Source organism: Lithobates pipiens, unplaced genomic scaffold, assembly GCF_037356315.1.
Source record: "Lithobates pipiens isolate NorthernLeopardFrog02 unplaced genomic scaffold, aLitPip1_a1.2 Scaffold_18, whole genome shotgun sequence".
Classification (NCBI taxonomy): domain Eukaryota; kingdom Metazoa; phylum Chordata; class Amphibia; order Anura; family Ranidae; genus Lithobates; species Lithobates pipiens.
Window position 1 is genome coordinate 315,595,678 of NW_027507758.1, and position 20,548 is coordinate 315,616,225.

Below are 20,548 nucleotides of genomic sequence, written 5' to 3' on the forward strand. Positions count from 1 at the left end.
TCGTATGAGAAAAATTTTCGTTTCTATCCTTTTGGATAATTTCTGACGAAAGCTGTGTACTAACGATCAGATTATCATAAAAATACTTCAAAAGCAGTATTTTTTTTATTGATTTTCTGATTGTGTGTACTAGCCTTTACTGACTGAATCACCAGATAAAAATAGTAGAAAGAAAACCTAAAAAAGGAAAATGAATGCAGCTATCACATCTAAGAATTGGTATGCTGCAATGTAATAAATGTTTGCTTTTGAGTTAAATGCTGCTTTAAACCTGGTTGGTAACTTTAGGTTATCATACTTAGTAAACAGGGTTAGGGAAATGCGTTGCACACACGTGTGGGAAAATGCCTATGCTGCGGATGACAGAGGCACATAAACTGACCATGGTGTCAGGGCTCAGAAGCCATGACATATCGTGGTCAGTTTACAGAGGGGAGGGCATAGTCAGGCAGGATCAGCCAGATTTTTTAGGTAATACGGGGGCCAAATCACACAGCACAAGAACTGTGCTGTATAACATGCTTTAAGGGAACAGGATCCTTATTTTTTTTTTTTTAGGGTAACAAACACTTTAAGCTTATAGTTAAGCTGGTCACAGGAATCTGTGTTCCTCATTAATTTCACTTTGTTACTAAAGGACTAAAGCCTGGTACACGCTATTCGTTTTTTTCCAGGTTGAACAAAAAAAAACCCTGTCATCTCCTGTTGGAGCCGCTGTGGTAACGATCCGACATTACTGAGACGTGCTGGACTGCCCCCTGGCCAGAACACTCCAATCAGCGCTCTCAGCCATTCGCTGGGAGCACTGATCAGGAGCTGGTCAGCTGCTGGTTTTCCAGCATGCTCGTCTGTCAGGCCAGCTGGTATACACATGGGGCAAATGTCAGTTCTTATTGAACCGCCCAATGTCGACCTGCCTTCGACCTGTGTGTACGGGGTTTAACTTTCTTGTCATAAGCTGGTCATACATTATACAATTTTCTTATTCAATTTCTTTTAGATTTGCCTTCAACAATGTAGTGCAAGGGCCTGCCTGATTGAATACAAATTGAAATTGTTTAGTTTTGACCTCATATTATATGTTTTTTGTAAATCTAAGTGAAGCTAAATCAGAGAGGCACAAAAGATTTTTTTGCCTAACAAATATAGTAGCATTTTATTTATTATAAAAAGTTTAAATTAGCTGACAGGTTCACTTTAAGAAATGTGTACTTAATGATTTTTTGCTCTTTGAAAATGATTGATTTAACCAATGTATACCTTTTCTAGTACATTTTATGGTGCTTTTTTTGATGCATAGACGTTTAATGTGTCATTTAAAATTCTTAGCAATGTCTGATTTCTAATACACAAAATATGTGGTGTTTAATCAGCAAGCAGTGACATTTGCTTATTTAAACTAAATGCGAAGCATCGGGTTTCTTTATTTTTTATCTTGTGAAGCATCTTTAGATTTGGCATGTTTTTCCTTTTTCCAAGTGATGAAATGAAAGCTCTAATAAATATACATGGCTTCTCTTGCAAATGTATGAGGTTGGCTGACGTTATGATATTCAGTTAGTGAGGTGAGTCTCTGCAGCTTACATGGATATATCTTAATGTGAATACTTAGCATGGCATTAGTCCGATAACCTGAGAAAGCCAAATAAAGCTTAAATACAACTCGAATGCATTATGCAAAGCTTCCACTTCATTTTCATTGCTTGCCTGTTGGCCTCCCAGGTGTTTCTTTCAAAGAGCCTTACCTAAGCAAGTGTCTAAATTTACATTTGACATCTAAACTACTGCAAGCATGTGGCATTTTTTACTTGTTCATTTTGAAAAATAAATGACATTTCAACACAGTGACTTTATTGCTTTGACATTTGTAGCACTCTGTAATGCTGAAATAAGCTTGGCTCTTTTTGGATAGGTTTCTATTTGAAGACAAATTAAATAAACAAGTTATTACAATAATGTCAGATCTTCCCTGTATGATAGTCTGTATTCAAAAATGTATTATTTGTGTTATCTAGATCAGTGTTTCTCAATGCTTTTTATCAGTCAATGTACCCTTTACAATGATGCACAAGCTTGAGGCACACCATTCTAAAATTCAAAAAATGAAACTACCGTAATAGTTTAGCATAACGTGCCATGATCCACACATGTTGGAAACCCAACATGATTTATTCTTCCAAAGCAAATACACCTTTGCACACTGGTACTGACTAGTATTGCAATGTTTCTATCCCTCACTAATTGAATGTGACCCCCAGTGCTGATGTGCAGGCACCCGAAGCCCTCCTTATCAGCCAATGATGTCACTGGTTCTTAAGGCTCTGGTGGCTGGAAGGTTGCACAATGAAAACCCATGGCTTTGTGTAAACAAAAGCCAGGCTTTATCCACCCACTGCCTTGTATACATTTTGGTGCAATTTTTAGGCATTTTGTTAGGGGACTTCTGAAGAAACCTGAAGGCACCCTGGCTGAAAAAGGCTGATCTAGATAGTGAAAATTTTTGGAAGCAAAAAGGAGAATTGTAAGGAGTGAAATAGCTGCCTCTGTACATGGCTGATTTAGGTCATTGCTGGCAGTACCCATCCTTTGCTACCCACCTCTGGTATCACTGCTGTTTATCTTTGTGCCTGTATTACTTCCTGTAACACTGCTTCAAGCTAGACACGCAGGAGCCTATGTTTACTAGAATAGGTGAAAAGATGAAGCAATACCTAGTGGCACACATCCACGGAGTCCTGTAGTGATAATGAGAGTGGCAACCTCAGCCTTGGCTCCCACCAGGCCACCGCCCCCAACGTGTTTTGCTCTGCACCCCCCCCCCCCCCCCCAGAGCTTAGTCATGGGGATTCCCATGCATGTGGGGAGTATTTAAGCATCATCGGTGGTCACTCAAAGTGTATAAAGGGCTGGCAGGTGTATTCAGTTACTCAGTCTAGCTGTTAGGAGAGGAGAGTGAGAAAAAATGAAATAGAAAAAAATAACAAGGAATGAGGTGGACTCCGGAGAAAAGTAGAAAATAGAAAATGAAAATTATATGAAAGGGATGAAAAAGAAAAAGTGAAAGTGGAAATGATTGAATCATGTGAAGAATGAATGGTGAAGGATAAGAGATGAAGAATAAATGATAAACTAAATAAAAAATAAAATAAAAAATAAAAATAAAAAACACTAAATAAAAATAAATAAAAAATATAAAATAATAGAATAGGCCTAGATGAGAGTTGACAGCCTTGTAAGAATAGTGGGGCATCATCACTTCGCTTATAGAGTGTTGTCATTCCATAGGCACATTGAGAAATGCCACATGATAAACCTTGATGAGGTTTCTGATGAGTGGAGGTCATTGGAAAATCGGGAAGCATTCATTTGAATACAGAAGCCAGAAAATCTTCTTTAACCTAAGCTGCAGCAGTTCACTAGCTGTGTTAAATGTTTTAAAATGTAAATCTTGGGGGGGGGGGGGGTATTGGATAAAATCTGTAGGAACCTGGGGTTACAGTCTTGTCTTAGCATAAATGGCTGCAGCTAATTTTCATATACCACTGGGATCACCTCCAGATGTATTTGATATACCTTATACCGTAGAATGAATATGAATTGCCCGAAGTTATTATTTTTAAATGAGCATGTCTTTAGCTAGGTCTTTTTATATGTTCAGTTTAACAAAATACAGCCATCTATCTGTTTTCAACCTCTAGTGTTTGTCTGTCAAAGTAATGTTTTCTTTGATCTTTGAGCATCATACTTGTTGTGGTGACAATGAAAATATCAAAGTGAAATGCCTGAAATCAACAAAATATTTCAAGTAGTCTGTTTCCCTCTGAAGGGCATACGAGGCAAAAATAATTCCTTTTAAGGAGGCCATTGTCACTGTAGTGTTTTTACCGTTTTTAGTATTTGGTAAGGAAACATGCATATATGCAGACCTCAGGAGACCACATGGTAATATGCTCTGCCTAACATGTTAATCCAAGTTATAATGAAAGCTGAATAGCTAGACCCTTATTGCTTTAGCTTCACCGAATAGTTTTTGCATGATTCACCAGCAGCTCCCTTAACCACAACATTGACAATGGATTTTCTCTCTTAAAGGAATATAAATGAAAAAAAGAGAATAAAACTATTCTGAGCTTTTGTTCCCTTTTTTTGGCTGACCGCCACGATGATGATCTTCTGTTGAATTGAAACAATTGAAGATGTTTCCTTTTTTGTTTAAACATTATGGCGAAGTTATGGATTTGGGTGCTGGAAGGATTAAGGAGAAAGAAGTTTGTTTAAAAAAAAAACACTAACTGCAAATTGGACCTTTCTCATGATGTGATATAACAGAGGGATAATATGATTATGTTAAATTACAGAAGAGCAGAGATGGGCATAAAAGAACAGATCATTTGTCAGAGATCTTAGAACTACACACTCTGACTGATTACAAAGCTATAATATTGCCCATCTCCAACCATTCTATTTTTCTAAATTAAACAGCCAATTTTTTTTTCAACCATTCCTGTCAGTTTTCACTGCTTTATGCTGCCGAGCGTCTTATACAGGGCATTGTTAGCCAAATCAGTGCTTGGCCATTATAACTATTTTAGATAGCAGGCTGCTGCCTCCCTTTCTCCAGTAAGAGGAAATGAACAATGATTGCAGCACTTCTAAGAAATATTGTTGTGCAGTGCATGATGACATCATTAAACACAAAAGCCTATAAACAGCCACACTAACTTGAGTTACTGTAAATGTGGGTCACCAGGAGGCTCCTAGACTTAATAACACTTTTTATACCTCTGTGGTCCTTATTTTTGGGCACTTGATAATGTCTGCCCCTTTGCATTTAATAGTTCCTTTGCATGTTTATGATAATAACTTTGATTCTGAGTGAAAATGTAAAGCACACCTTGGTTTCTAGATGCATGCTTATATTTTGGCACCTATTTGAATGGGATGTCCGTGACATGTTAGCATAGCTTCTGCTGCAGTAATTGGAAGGTTGGGAGGGTAAAGGTCAGGATAGAATTAATGCCGCATACACACGATCGGAATTTTGGTCGGAAAAAGCTCTGATGGTTTTCCCGATGGAATTCCGACGGGATTTCACTCAAGCTGCCTTGCATACACACAGTCACACCAAATTACGATTATCAAGAATGCGGTGACGTACAACACGTACAACAAGACTAGAAAAAAGACGTTGAATACCCAGTAATCAATAGCTTCCATCTCGTAGTTGATATCTGAACATGCGTGAGTTTTTGAGGGAATTTGGCCAGCTAAATTCCGATGGAGCATACACACGGTCACATTTTCTAATGAAAAGCTCTCATTGGTATTTTGCTGGCCGAAATTCCGATCGTGTATAGGCAGCATTGGACAGCATTAGGCAAGTTTATTCCTTCTGGAAAATATATTTTGGAATAGAAAATAAAATGTAAATATATAGGTATGCCAGCATTTAAAATATAACATTTCAAGCTTAATGTATTAGAATTGGGCATTAAAGCCTAGGACGTATGTTCAATTGGAAAGGTAAAAAAAAAAAAAGAGGCTCTAACTTGCCTGCCCTATGCAAAATTGAAAAATGTGTTTTCTAAAGTTGGGCTTTGTTACAAACCTCTGGTAATGCACAGTTTAAACATATAATTTATACTTTGGGGAACACACGATGCAGTTTTACTAATTCTCAATTATGGTTTAAATGGTTTAAAGCTAAACACTGCAATTTTAAAAGTACTAAAACTTTGAATAGTTTCCTTATATGTCTAAAAATATATGTATTTAAGTACACTGCAAAAGCCTTGATCCAGAAGAGAGCTGTTTTTTTCAGTAGATATCTTATCTTGTCTTTTTCCCCCTTCTTAGCATGTGGTCGTGGATTCTATAAATCGTCCTCTCAAGACTTGCAATGCTCACGGTGCCCAGCACACAGCTTCTCTGACAGGGAAGGCTCATCCCGTTGTGACTGTGAAGATGGTTATTACCGAGCCTATTCGGATCCACCTTATATCGCCTGTACAAGTGAGTTCTTCATTTAAATGACATTGCTTAATCAGCCAGTAAGTCATCATAACTTGGCATCCAGTTATCTGAGACGTCATATGTTCAGAATATTTACTAATGAAAGTTGTCACATTCCAGTGGGAAAAAGACTCAGGCTTATGCTCATACACTCCACTATAAGCTTCTCTTGAATGCATTAGTTTGCTTGTGGCAATTGTTGCATTCCAGACAGAAAAATGAATATGTAACTTGCATTTCTTGAGATGAGATTTCCGTCAAGGCGATAAATATGCCCAAACTGGATAGTGCTTATATGTGCTTAGAGTAGAACTACAAAGGAATACCATTAATTTAGCATCTCTAAAATTATCACTATTACTTCAAGTGGACCTTGCTATAAAAAGCAAGGTCCACTAATTACAGACCTCCCACCCCAATCCAATACACTGACCAATAGCTGTGAAGATGGAAAGGATGATGTAATCATCTTTCTGGCAAAATTTCTTCTTTAGGCTGGGTTCAGGGGTTCCCGCATCGCATGCCTCCCGGCGGCAGTTCACACTGCCCTATGCGAACTGCTGGGAGTGTCAGTGAAAAGTTAATGACACCCCCAGATCAGTTCGCATATCGCAGTGCGATCTGCTAACTCGGACAGTAATCGGATCGCATGGTGTGAACACCTATGCGATCCGATTCTGCTGCGGACCAAAAAAAGGATCCTGTGCGAGTTTGGGTCGGATGCGATGCGAATTCAGCCATACTATCTGTATGGCTGAACTCGTATCGCACAGAGATCGGATGTGATTTGCACTGCTCCAGAACTCCAGAAAATAATATTTGCCTGGTTCTTGCATGCTATTAAGTCACTGTCCTTGAACAAGTTTACAAATCAGGAAGATTAAAGTTGAAAATCTTTGGTCGCATACTTTTGGGTTAAGCTGGCCAAAAATGGATAGAATTTTGAATGAAAGTTCTTTGGAAACGTTTTAGGAAAATTTGTCATACAATTCTCAGAACATTTGCTGGCTTAAGAGCAGACCACTTTTTGCAAAGAAAGTAAAAAATAATGCGTTTTTTTCAAAATTGTATCTCTATTTTTGTTTATAGCTCAAAAAATAAAAACCACAGAGGTGATCAAATACCACTAAAAGAAAGCTCTATTTGTGGGAAAGAAAGGACGTCAATTTTGTTTTGGAGCCACGTCGCACAAACGCGCAATTGTCAGTTAAAGCGATGCAGTGCCGAATCGCAAAAAGAGGCTTGGTCCTTTAGCTGGAAAATGGTCCGGGGCTTTAGTGGTTACAAAGTGAACATTCCTCATTCCTTTAATAAATCCTACTAAAACTATTAAAGCAAGAGGATCAGCCAGGCAACTAGCATTTGAAGAATGATAAGTTAGCAATAGTAGTCTTCATGTTCCTTTCAGGGAAGGTTTTCTGTAAGAACTGTTTTTCATCTAACAATATACACAATATCTGGAAGCAATAGTAAGGCCTCATGTGCCAGGGCATCAAATCCATACACGTTGACATTGGTATATTTCTCTTCCATTTACATCTGTCAGCTGGTGCAGCAGATTTTTTTTTACCTCATGTCAGCTCTAGGGCACACTTGGAGATGCAAATGTATGCAGCTTGTACTCGCTGCCATGCATCCTCGTGCTGCTTAGGCTTGTGTTCTGTGTATATAACAACCTTCATTTCCAATACCAATGAACAGAGGCGGTCCCGATCCTGGCAGTTGACATGAATAGAGGATGGATGCACCGGGTGTGAAGATATGCGTACTCGGTGCTTGTGTATATGAAACCTTAGGGAAATGTGTGACAGGAAGTGTTCTTATAATGTAAATCCCTTAAGCTAGCTGGTCAAGATTCTGAATATGGTTTGCATAGTGCATTTTCTCAAAATGATTGTCACATATGAACCTAATGAAGCAAGGAATACAATCAGTTATGAGCTACGACTACATTTTAGTGCTGTCATATGTCATGTACGTTCAGCAGCCTTATACGATATTATCAGAATGTGCGTTACAACTACAAAACACCAATTTTAATCTTAAATTAAGACAACAAAAATGCTCATAAATATTTGATACAATTGAACAGGTTTTCAAATTATTATAAAGAAAAAACAAAAAATAAATAAAAAACTATACATCCTAAATGTAACTTTGCCCTCTTTATATAAAAACACGAAACGTAAATTGGAGATTTATGGGTATTCTCAGGCTTCTCAGACTTAGGCAGCATCTCCTATCTCCTAGGTGCTAACAGGATTTGCAGGCATATGAGAAGGCCATAATCCTCCATAGTCATAAATATCACATGTGCACTACTGTAAAACCTGCTGACTAGTTGGATATGGAAGAAGCCTGGTCCTGTGTAGACTGGAGAGGGGTGTTTATGTATAATAACGTGATGATGAGGGTGAATTGGGGCATTTTGCTGTTGCTTTATTTATAATTTCACTTCCTCTTTAAGAAGAAAATGGTACATATTGACATTTCCCCCTTCACAGTTTTAATGAAAGTTTTTGTTACACAGCTCTTTTATTTGTGTTTCTCTGTTGCTGGAGGATTAGTTTAATGCAAACCAGCAGTTTAGTTTGCACAGAGGAATTTTGTGACCACATCAAAGGAGTTGAGCTGCCATCCAGTATAGCTGTAAAAATAGTCTGGTTACTGCACAATTGTAAACATTTTTTTTCTAAAGAGTCCACAATTTGATGACTTTCTCTGTGGTTTTTCACAGGGAATGCCATTTTCCCTACATTTTCTCTGTTCCCTTCTCTACCGCTTTGTCTGTTCATATGTGTATATTTATTTTAATGTTTGCTTTTTCTCTTTTTTTTTTTTTTTTTTAAAGGACCACCCTCAGCACCACAAAATTTAATTTACAATATCAACCAGACAACAGTGACCCTGGAATGGAGTCCTCCTGCTGACAGTGGAGGAAGAAATGATGTTACATATCGAGTTATATGTAAACGCTGCAGCTGGGAGCAGGGAGAATGTGTACCCTGTGGGAATACTGTTGGATTTGTGCCACAGCAAAGTGGATTAGTAGACACTTACATAACTGTTGTGGACCTTGTTGCTCATGCTAACTACACATTTGAAGTTGAAGCTGTGAATGGAGTGTCAGACCTGAGTCGATCCCAAAGGTTATTTGCTGCAGTCAGTATCACCACTGGTCAAGCTGGTATGTATTCATGATTACGTTTAAATATTCTGCATATTTAGGCATTCTTAGGCTATGCAAATAAATAATAAATAATCCTTCATTAGAATGTGTTATCTGCTAGTTTAACGTCTGTAGCCCTAAACTGGCTGCTAAAATCAAGTGCAAAGGTAGTAGTAATATTAGATAGCATCATTTGCAGAGAGGAGGAGTATGGAGGATTCTGATAGACTGAAATATTGGATCTGCTACTGAATGCAGGCAAATGTGGCAGCATGAATGTAGAAGAGCCATAAAAGAGCCTGCTCTTACTGGGAGAAACACTAAAGCTGGATACACACTATACAACTTTTCTGGTTCCATTTCCTTTAGATTTATCTTCAACTATGTAGCGCAAGGGCCTATCTAATTGCATACAAATTGAAAGTGTTTAGGTTTGACCTCATTATATGGTTTTGGTAAATCTAAAGGAAAAAAACCTAAAAAAATAGTATAGTGTGTATCAAGCTTAGGGTCCCTAGTCGACAGAGGAAATAGGAAGGCCAGCATATCTGGAGAATAACTTGTATATGCTATGGTACAAGGAAATTGGAGGTGAGGGTTCTTCGAGCACAGTGGCGATACGGTGGCTTCTGTATTTGGCACACATGTGTTGGGAAGATTTATCATGAAGAATTAAGACACTAGAGGATGATTTAATTCGAATTAATATGGACTATTTATTAAATAGCATTAGGCCTTTATAATTATATTTTATTTTGCACAATATTGTTAAGTGAAGACATCAAGTTTAAATATTATTAGGTATATATTGCAACACATAATATTGGTTTTATTTAGTATCTTTCATTTTGTGCACTTATAGTTTATTTATGTAAATTAGCAGCACAGCATAATTTTTTTCTTAATTCTTATGCCCCGTACACACGAGAGGAATTAAGTCTGACAGACCTCCAAAGGAGTTCCGCCGGAGTTCCGCTGGAGTTCCGACGGAGTTCTGGCGGACTTTTCGACCGAACGGACTTGACCACACACCATCACACCAAACTCCGACGGAGTCGAACGTGATGACGTACGACTGGATTCGACGTAGGAAGTTCATAGACAGTAGCCAATAGCTGCCCTAGCGTCGGTTTTAGTCCGTCGGAGTAGCACACACACGAGCGGATTTTTCAAAGGGGACCGGGTCCGGCGGAGTTCCGTCGGGAAAATTTAAAGCATGCTTCATTTCTAAAGTCCGTCAGACTTTAGCTTCGCTAAAGTCCGTTGCAGCCCACACACGATCGGATAGTCCGCCGGACTCAGTCCGTCGGAGTTTGGATGTCGAAAAGTCCGCTCGTGTGTACGGGGCATAAGGCTTTAGCCTTCTGTTAGATACAGGGGTTTAAATGAAAGACACTGCTTTCTTAGGCCCCTTTCACACGGGCAGCTGTTCTGCTGCTGTTAAAAGCATGTTTTGTTATTTTTCAGAGAATCTAGGCAGGGGGTACACTTGCAGTTGTACATTGCGATTAGCTGCGTTTACATGTGTATACATATGGCTGCGTTTAGCTGCGTTGGAACATTTTCACCATTTCTGATGTGCTACCTGTTGCTTTTCTTTCCTTGTTGTCGCTGCTATCTGCAGGTGAAGTAGTACACTGTGATTACCTGCAGATATGTGCAGATCGCTGCAGATAGCTGCAATAAATTGTTCCTGGACGCAGTTAAATACATCTGAATATGGCCATAGGAAAGCATTGTCTGAGTTTAGCTGTGGTCGATAACTTGATCTATCCGCAGCTTAAAGCTGAATTGTATCCACCCATTTGAAAGGGGCCTTACTGTTGATTACTTTATAATGGTATCATGCATTAAAGTGGTTACATAGTTACATGGTTAGTCTGGTTGAAAAAAGACACCAAGTCCATTCAGTTCAACCCACATGGAAAAAAATAATTAACACACAAACCTCCATATACACAATCCTATACCCCTAGTTGATCCAAGTGAAAGTAAAATACGATAAAACATGATCCAATTTGCTTCAGTGGGGAAAGAAAATGCTTCCTGATTCTCCAAGAGGCAATTGGATATTCCCCGAATCAATCTTACCTATAAATATTAGTATCCAGTTATAGTTTATGGTTGTGAACCTTTGACGTGAAATATGAACAAAGCATATCCCTCAATAGTGAGTACTTGTCTCAATCAAGAACACTAAGTGTAATTTCTGTCTGCTGCCCAGTTCTGCCATTTCTGTGTGCTTTCCAGTTCCTCTGCCATCTGCACTTCTGACACAAGGAAGGTAAAAAAAGGTGACAGGGGAAGGATCACCAGCACAAACACACTGTGATTGGCAGCCTTAGCTCTGTTCCTGTGAGCTGTGTGAAGGGGGTGTGTCCCTTCCCTCCAATCAGCTCTCAGCTCTCTTCACTGAGCTCTCCAGAGTGTAAATGCAGCTCTCCGCCCCTTGTTTTCTGAAAGCTCAGACAAGCAATGTCAATTCTAAAGTTTGAATAGATGTAGAGGGAAGATGGCTGCAGATTAATAGGTATAACTTATGTAGGAGGTTTTTTTTTTTATCTCTGTATCACCTAAAGTCAGTCACTTCACTGGGTGTATGGTAGGGCTTACAACCACTTTGAAAGAAGTTAAAATGTTACCTAGTGTGTTTCAGTCTGCTCTGCAAAACTGAGAACTTGCTTCATTGTGACAGAGGAACTGCCATTGTTGACCTCCTTCTGAAAATGTTCAATCCTGGCAGGCATACTTATCTTGACGTTTAGGGGAACCTATATTGAGAACCTAATACCCAACTCAATTTAGTACTTTTAGGTTTTATGTGTCCCCTGTAAAGGTGATTTGTGTAAGAATTTAAATGCTGTTGGTTTTCCTCAAAATCAAGTTTATCTTCTTCTGCTCTTTTGTTTGGCAATCAACATTATTATTCTGACGGAGGTTCTAAAAATGAAAAGAAGGGAATCAAGGCATTTTAAATAATTCCCAAGTAGAGCTGCTTGGTCCTGAGGGTGCTCAAGCAGATATATTCCAAGAGGGTGCTTGTAGTGACTATAACCAATAATGCCAGGCACAACCAGTGGTAAAAGAAAAAAGTCACCAGCACTCCAAAAATGTGTTCCAAAAATGTATTATAAACGCAATGTGACATAAGTCAATATGCCAACATTTCGAGGTCTTACAGGGCCCCTGCCTCAGAGTCACTCAGAGGCAAAAAGTGTTCTCTCCTCTCTTCCTGTTCCATTTGAAAGACATCATATAGACCATTTCAATGAGAAAAAAAAAAAATCTCCCAAATCGAGGCAGAAACAGCAATAAAAGCCGTTTGGGGATCCTAATCTTTCTTCAGTCTAGTTCAAAACAAATAAACAAAAAATGGTCTAGAGCTGGGGTTTAATGTTAGAATGTTGGGATATAGAGCTCTGTGTTAAGTCTGGTTCTATCAGGGGGACGGCCCCTTGCCAGAACACATTGATCAGCACTCTCAGCCTTTTTTGGTCATGCCCATTCGTCAGAAGCCGGCCGACATTCAGCTGATATTTGGCCCGTGTGTATGGCCCTTTAACTGCATTTTCAGGTTACAGCAGCTTACAGGTGTTCCTTTGTAGTATTTTGGCTGGGAAGTCAATTGTGTTTTAAAAAATACCCCACTTCCCATTCCATGAGCTTATTACTAATAAACTCAAACCCTGCTGACTTTATTAATGGCCTTTATAAATATTGTATTTGGAATTACCAACACTAAAATGACTTCACAATTAAATAATAGCTAAAGCTTTTCAATTTAACTTAATAAATCAGTGATGGAAAATATACCTGAAAAGGGGCATGAGCTACAGGTGTACTTACCCTAAACTATACAAGGTAATTGCGTGAGCATAAAGCTTGTCAACAGCTGTCCTAACAAAAATCAGTACATTGCAAACAAAGAAGTTATCAGCCAAAGATTAGATTTCATGTTTGCAATTACTAACATCCCTTGATCTGAATCGGTGCTGTAATTGTCATCTTTGCAAACTATACAGCCAGCTTTTTCCATCCCCAGCATTGTCCCAGCTCGATATTTTAATAGCCGATAGGACAGATTTTTGTTGTTCAGCAAGTTATTCAAATCCAGAGCTGGGTAGAATGCTAAATGAGATTTACAGACCAGAGATGTGTACAATTTGCATGTTTTTGTGTAATATGCATTTGTTTTGAGAATGCATGGAATTGATGATTGGCTCTCAAATTTATGCCTGAGACTAGGATTCACTGCTCCAGGGATAAGGTATAATTCAGCTACAATTGTTTGAAGCAACTGACAGGGAGTGTAGGAGGTTGAGGCTATCTGTCCTTGCTAACATCCTGGAAAGCAGCCTAATCAATTGCAAAGAGAATCATCCCAGCAAATCACATAGCTCAAATACCTTAATTAAGAACTAATATGGCTTAACTGTCAGCAACCAATTGTTTTTTAGCCTTTACTGCAGCAGTTATACAACACCTGTACTAGTAGATTCTAGGAAGTAATCATTAGATTACAATCATATATCAGAGAAATGTTGTAAAAGTAAACCTTGTATTAAACAGTTCATGCATTTAAAGCTTGATATTAAAAAGGAATCCTGGTTGCCTGACTACATGTGGAGCCAGTGTCTTGACTACTCTTCAATATGTTGGTTTTTGGCTATATGAGCTTTGAAAATAAAAGTATGACCCAAACATTTAACCCCTGGCTGACTAGCAGCCAAACATTTAGCATTACTGCAACAATTTATCTGAATGTTAGGCAAATACAAATGAAAATCACCAATTAACGCAGTTATGTATTCATCTCACGAAATAAAAATCATGAAGGTGCCCCTATCCACCCCTTTACTTCCCTGTATATTCAGTATCTAATGCTTGATTCGTTTTTGTGGATCTAATAGAGAGGAATACTTAGCTTATTCCTCAGCCCTGCGGTAGTTTGCACTCTTTACTCCCTCGCCATTAATAGGCACAATGCAGGATCAGTGCTGGTCCTGCACTGTACATGAAGACATTGATGAACAGGGCAGCTACAGGACCAGAGAAAAGTGGAGGCTCGGTGAAAAAACCAAAAACGATGATGGGAAAGCTGGCAGACAGTGGATTAAGGTAGGTAATACTCTCTAATACATCCTCACGTTGAAAGGAAAAATAATTCCTATATATGCAGTTTATGTATTTAACTGCTGTTCTATCTGTTTGGTTGCCTTCAGTGATTCAGATAGTGGACTTTCTGCAGGTGTTCTGTACATATCTTAGGCTGACATAAGAATGGATATTTTAATGCCATATCTCATTTATTGAAGGACTGAAAATAGAACAAAAGTAGTTCAATTTGTACCAAATTGATTTACTTGTCTAGCAGTTTGGCTTATACTGTTAGAAATACTGTTCTCTACAAATCTTTGAAATGATCAATGATGCTGCATTCATTTATTCATTCATAACCATTCATCTGGTGCAGATTGACCACCAAACTCCCTTATTGTTCTGAGCAGGCATTTACCTTAGCTAATGTATATCTCACAAATGAAGCACAACTATCCTTGGAGTCATGCTTGGTGGATCTCTTTCACTTTGTTGAGGCCTCGCGGTTTTGGTAAGGGGATTTTAATATACTGTATTTGCTGGCGTATAAGACTACCTTTTACACTTAAAAAAAATGCCCAAAAATCGGGGGTCGTCTTATACGCCGGGTATACAGGTATACAATTCTGCCCGATGGATGTCAGCCCCCAAATGTCTGGTAATACTGTATGTGGCGTCAGCTACAAACAGTATACGCCGTTGAGCCAATCCCGGCGAGCGATGCATTCTATTAATGAATACAGAGCCTGCTTGGATTGGAGTAACAACCTCTGCCAATCCGAGCAGGCTACATAGAGTAGCCTGCTCAGATTGGCTTTGAGAGAGAGAGAGAGAGAGGCAAGGGCTGATGATGCTACAGCCTCTGCCAATCCAAGCAGGCGTTGTATTCCCTGGGTAAATCCATTCACTGATCTACTACTATACATCCTGCTGTTTGCCTTTGAGGTCCCAGGCACCCAAGAGGGACAGGTAAATCTGGTACATATGACAGGGGGGTTATTAAATGCATTTTGGTGGACAATTCCCATAGAATGTGACCCAAAAGTGGTATAGGATTGGTTAGTGAAAAATTCTACTTTCCAGAGTTGTGGCATTCAATAGATCTCTGTTTGTGTTATTATTGTTTGATTTACTTTATGACATAACACAGCATGGTGGATGAGTAGTTGGCATTCTTGCTTTGTGTTTTTTAATGGTTCTAATGTTTTTTTTAAATGGTGTTGCCTCAGAAGGGGGGTAGTCTTATACCGCGAGTATTGCCCAAAACCTATGTTTTCACTTGAAAAATAGGGGGTCGTCTTATACGCCCAGTCGCCTTATACGCCGGCAAATACGGTAGCCCTAGACCCCCTGCTTGACATGTCTAGATGTTACTTTCCTTTGTTCACACCTGTCTGAAGCATTTTAAAAAGTGTCTTTTTGAAGCAAATTTGACTGATACATAGTGCTTTCAACATCACAGTAACAAAGACTATACCTTATTTTCTTTTGTCCATCAGTCTTACTCCAGTTTCAACTATCTTTTCATTTCTCATGTTCCTTTCAATAGACTAACCACCTCCACAATCGAACCGATGTGTCTCTCAGACCGATTACACAGACGATAGCTTTGTCTCAGTCTACTGCCACCATTTATCACTGGTGCCTTAATGAAAGCTTGCTATAAATTTCTCAGGCTAAAGCAGACCTCCTGTGGGAGATTATCGTGTTCTTTTTTTGTCAACGATACGCTAGGGGTGAGGCTTCTCTCCACTTGGGAGGCACACAAATATTTTATCCGGGCTTGCTCATTAAGATAGGAATCAAACAAAAAAAGGATCATATGACCCAGCTCTCGCCCCTTCTTAGGCAAAAATACATGCCTTAGAAACACAACATAAAAAGTCACTTGTCCAGTGACTCATGGGTGAACTACATCTTCTCGGCATAATTCCCTACTCAAGAGGGTTAAGGCTAAACCACTCTATAGTAGGAGGTGTTTCTTTCAATTTTGTAATAAGGCAGGCTGACTGCTGGCAAATAAACTACATACACTTTTGTCCCTAATATTATCTCCTCACGGGGAGATAAATTACCGTATTTATCGGCGTATAACACACACCTTTTTCCCCCTAAAAGGTGCAAGTTATATGCTGATCCCCCGCTGTTTCTAAGCCTTTCTGCTGCTCTCTGCGGGTTCCGGGTAATTTCGGCCGCACTCGGCCGTTCTCGGCTATCTTCGTTCGCTCTCGGCTATTTTCGGAAAGCCGAAAGCAGCCGAGAACAGGCGAGTGTGGCCGAAAATAGCCGAGAGCGGCCAAAAATACCCGAAAGCCAAAGAGAATGGCCAAGAACTACTGAGCGCCGCCGAGATCTCTTATTGGAAGACCTTCCACAGACAGCAGGATAGGAGCCCGTTTCCCTTTTACACCCTTCCTCTTTACTAACCCCCCCCCCCTTTTTATTTCTTCTTTTCTTTTTTCTTATTTAGTTCTTGCAATATTAAAAATCGTGTTTTAACAGGCCTTTTTGATTGTTTACTCTGCAGGTGACCTAGAATATCGTATAACCTTCTGGAGCCATCCTTCTTGATATATTTTGTATTATGGCTTTAGTGCTGACTACTAGTTTCAAATCTCTTATGGCTGATATGCCTTATAGCTGTGAGTGCTCTATAGTGTAAATGCTCTGTGATTGTTCTGCCGCTTAACAAAAATAAACAGAAAAAAAACAAAAACGTATTGTTCTAATTGTCACATGTGGCACTAAAAGCCCCCAGTTGATAGCTGCCTAACTGAACATCTGCTGCGTTATGCACTTTAAATGTGAAACCAACTGAGGTTGTTTCATTTGTTTGAGTTTTTAAAGGCAAATATTACCTACATAAAGTACAACTCTCATGGTGGAAATAAATGGGCTGCTATTGCTTATCTACCTCTGAAAATGTTACTTGCCTTTCTGATAAGCTAACCTACTGTCTTCAGTACTTTTTGAGTCACCGAACCAGGAAAAGTATATGGGTCAGGAAAGTTAAAGAAAAGTCTTTATCGGCATACTTGTTCTAGGTCAATCTCTTGCAGTATTAAATCAAATAATTAAATTAAATAAAACATTTAGTCCCTCACATGCAATGACCCTTAACCATAATCTAAAGCATAAGCGACACACTTGTTTCCAGCTTCACACTTTTCCTTTTTTTCAAAATTACATAGGCAGTTATGTGATCGCTTAGCTCCTGCATACTCTGCCAAATGAATGATCTATGCAAGAACAAAATAACGTATAAAACAATTCATCAGTAGAGAACTAGAGTATTCAGTAAGAATAGTGCTCACTGATAATCAGTGCATATGAGCACAGAGGTGAGTGGGAGCAGGCTCCTGGAGGGGGGAGGGCAGGCTTCTGTCAGACCAGCTACCACACTGGTATTAATAGTCGGACAGTTTTTATTGAACCGGCCGATGTCACCAGACATTTAGCCCGTGTGTACTAGGCTTAAGGATAACCTGACAATTTACCCAGGGCACCTTAAACCAAACCTAAAAATTGACTACACTTTCCTTTCACCAAGAGATGAGCCACTTCTGCTCATTGTCAAGGTTACCCAAGTTTGTTTGGGACTCCCCAAAGCATGTGTTAATATGGAAAAGGAAATACTAGTAGAAAAGGTACTGGTGTTAAGAAAGGAGTTAAAGATAAAGAAGGATGAAATATTGCACAGGAGGGGAACTGGATCAAAATCAATGTAATACAGTGGGAAAAAACATGTAGTGATTTTAAAAATAGGAATCTTTATTTGATTAAAATCTAGTTGTAGTCTAACTCTTTTCTTTTGTTGTTCTGCACCACCTAATGATATGATTTAAAATTTTGGCTTGGTAATGCCTTAAAATAATTTTTTCTCTTAGTGGAAATTTTATTCCAATCTCCCAGTCCTATGGTGACACCACCTTGCCACAAGTGTGACTTGCTCTTGTAGTGCTGAGGAAGAAAATATTGTGTCTGATCTGGGTTGTTAAGATATCAAACATGGATCGAAATTGGGCTGGTTCAGCACGGCCAATTTTTGTCTATCGTATCAGCAGCCTGTCAGGTCTTTCCCGATTCATCAGTGCAACTTGCTATAGCTGGCAAACTGATCACTGTATTCTGACTGTGGGAAAGTCTCTCCGCTGTCAGAATACACATGCTCAGCGGGACGAATTTTCCCATTCACCTCAAATGTGAGGATGGGGGAATCAGCTATTTTTTTTTTTTTTTTGTTTAACCTGCTGGTTAAGCAAAGAAAAAAAAAATTAATAATTTATGGCCAGCCTACAATTACATAATGCACTGCATATTCTGATGTCTACTGGACAACACAGTCGTATTTAGACACATTTTAGAACTGATATAAAAGAAAAATGGAGGCAAGACAATGAAAATGGGGTTTGTTAGTACAATGTCAATCTGACTATGAAGTTTTTTGTACAATGACAATTCGACTGAATATTTATTTCTGCAACTTCAGTTGGACTTTAATAGTATAAAACATGACAAACAGGAGGTCACAATTTACATGGCCCGGATCACATAGACATATTTACATATATTCACACCTAATTATGTGATCTTCCATGTGTAATTTGTAATATAAATACAAAGCATTGCTAGCTGAATTGTGCCTCCATTTTGTACCTAGTCCTCATGAAAGTACATTTCATGGTTTGATAAATTCATCATGACAATAAGAAATCTGCCAGTTATGTGTGACCTGGATAGTGCTGACAATTTGAAAAGAAGATTGCATATGTAGTTATAATTAAAATGTTTTTTATTTGAATAAAGAGATAGTGCTAAAAATATTAATTGGTTGCTGATTGCAGCTGAGCATCACATAAAAAGTCTCCATAATTACATAAAAAGAAAGTCTTCATAATTATATTTCTTTCATTTGTGCCTAGTTTCAGAATTGCGCTGTGGAACACCAGCCAGTGAAATGGAGCATGGCCATCTATAAAAACATCTGTACTAATCTAACAATGCAGCAATTTATATCTACAAGAGGAGACATTGATCCAGATGGATCATTATTAACAGCTTTAAACAACTGATCCAAGTAATAGGGCTAAATGGGAGAACATAATCAAGATCTAACTTTTTGGATACATCAATTACAAGTGGAAAAACATCTATTTTCATTTTTAAAATTATTATTTGTATTCTTTACAGTCTGTGATCCCATGGTGGTATGTTGTGGTACACCACTAAAAAGCACCAATTAGAAGCTAAAATGCTGAGAATAAATTAGCCAAGTGCAAACTCTTTCATTTGCCAGTGGGTCAGACTCGGGGGGAGAGGTAATTGCCACCAGCCAGTAAATTTAATCTGGGATGAGCTGCAAAGGATGATATATGTCTTTTAGCAGTGTGTGTGACAGGGATATACGTCCACATTTGTTAGTTCTACCCTGGTCAGTCACACAAGGGCAAAGAAAGAAGACATTGCAGAGTAATGCTGTCTCCACTCTGCATCAATTTTTAAATGCATTTTTTTTAAATAATTATAGCTGGTAATTATATCCAGTGACAGCTAGCAACTTTGCAGGTATAAGCTCCTCCTGCCTTACTTTCCTCTTTGTGGTTTGAGAGTTGCCATCACAGACCTAGGCCATGAGAAATGATACAGTTCATGGAGAAACTTAGCAGTAAAGTCCCGCTCAGACAGAGCAGAAACCGCAGATCTGATCTGATGGTGTCATATGACAGCTTACATCTACCACCCCATAGAGAACAATGGGTGGTCCAATTGGGTCCGACTGAAAAATGTACAGGCAGACCCAGTTGGTCTGCTGGTATGAAAGGGGTCTAAAACTGGACAGAGAATATGGAAAGCATCAAACATCCCAAACTTACCATGGCTGTGCCCCGTCAGGTGATAATGGGCAAAAGCCTGGAATAAACTGACTGCTTAACCAGAGAACATTAGAATTTGTACTGAAAAGAGGAAAACTGGGCAAAAAAGGTTCCACCATACAGTAGGTGCCACCGATATTGTGTTTCCTCAGGGCCCACTATCAGGCCAGGTTTGCAAGATAACTGAAACACATCACAGTTGATATCATTTGCTGCTCAGTGATTGCAGTATTCTAGTCTTCATCTCCCTAAGGTAATACTTAAATCTGGCTTGTTAGCGGGTCCTGAGGACAGGAGTTGAGAACCACTATACTAGGCATCCGTGCACGCTTCCCTTTTTTCTTCTTGTGTAAATGCTTTTCCGCCACCCAGTGGATCAACAGGAGGGCTGCAAAAC

The 20,548-nt window shown here is 39.0% G+C and overlaps 1 protein-coding gene across 9 annotated transcripts in view; it reads left to right on the top strand.

The window, feature by feature from the left end:
• Positions 1-20,548, top strand: part of EPHA7 (EPH receptor A7) — a 276,731-nt gene that overhangs the window by 118,779 nt on the left and 137,404 nt on the right. For all 9 annotated transcript variants that reach the window (XM_077487229.1, XM_077487233.1, XM_077487234.1 and 6 more), the window contains exons 4-5: positions 5,857-6,012; positions 8,864-9,199. In XM_077487229.1, the coding sequence (XP_077343355.1) occupies positions 5,857-6,012; positions 8,864-9,199 (492 nt within the window). The remainder of the gene's footprint in view (positions 1-5,856; positions 6,013-8,863; positions 9,200-20,548) is intronic.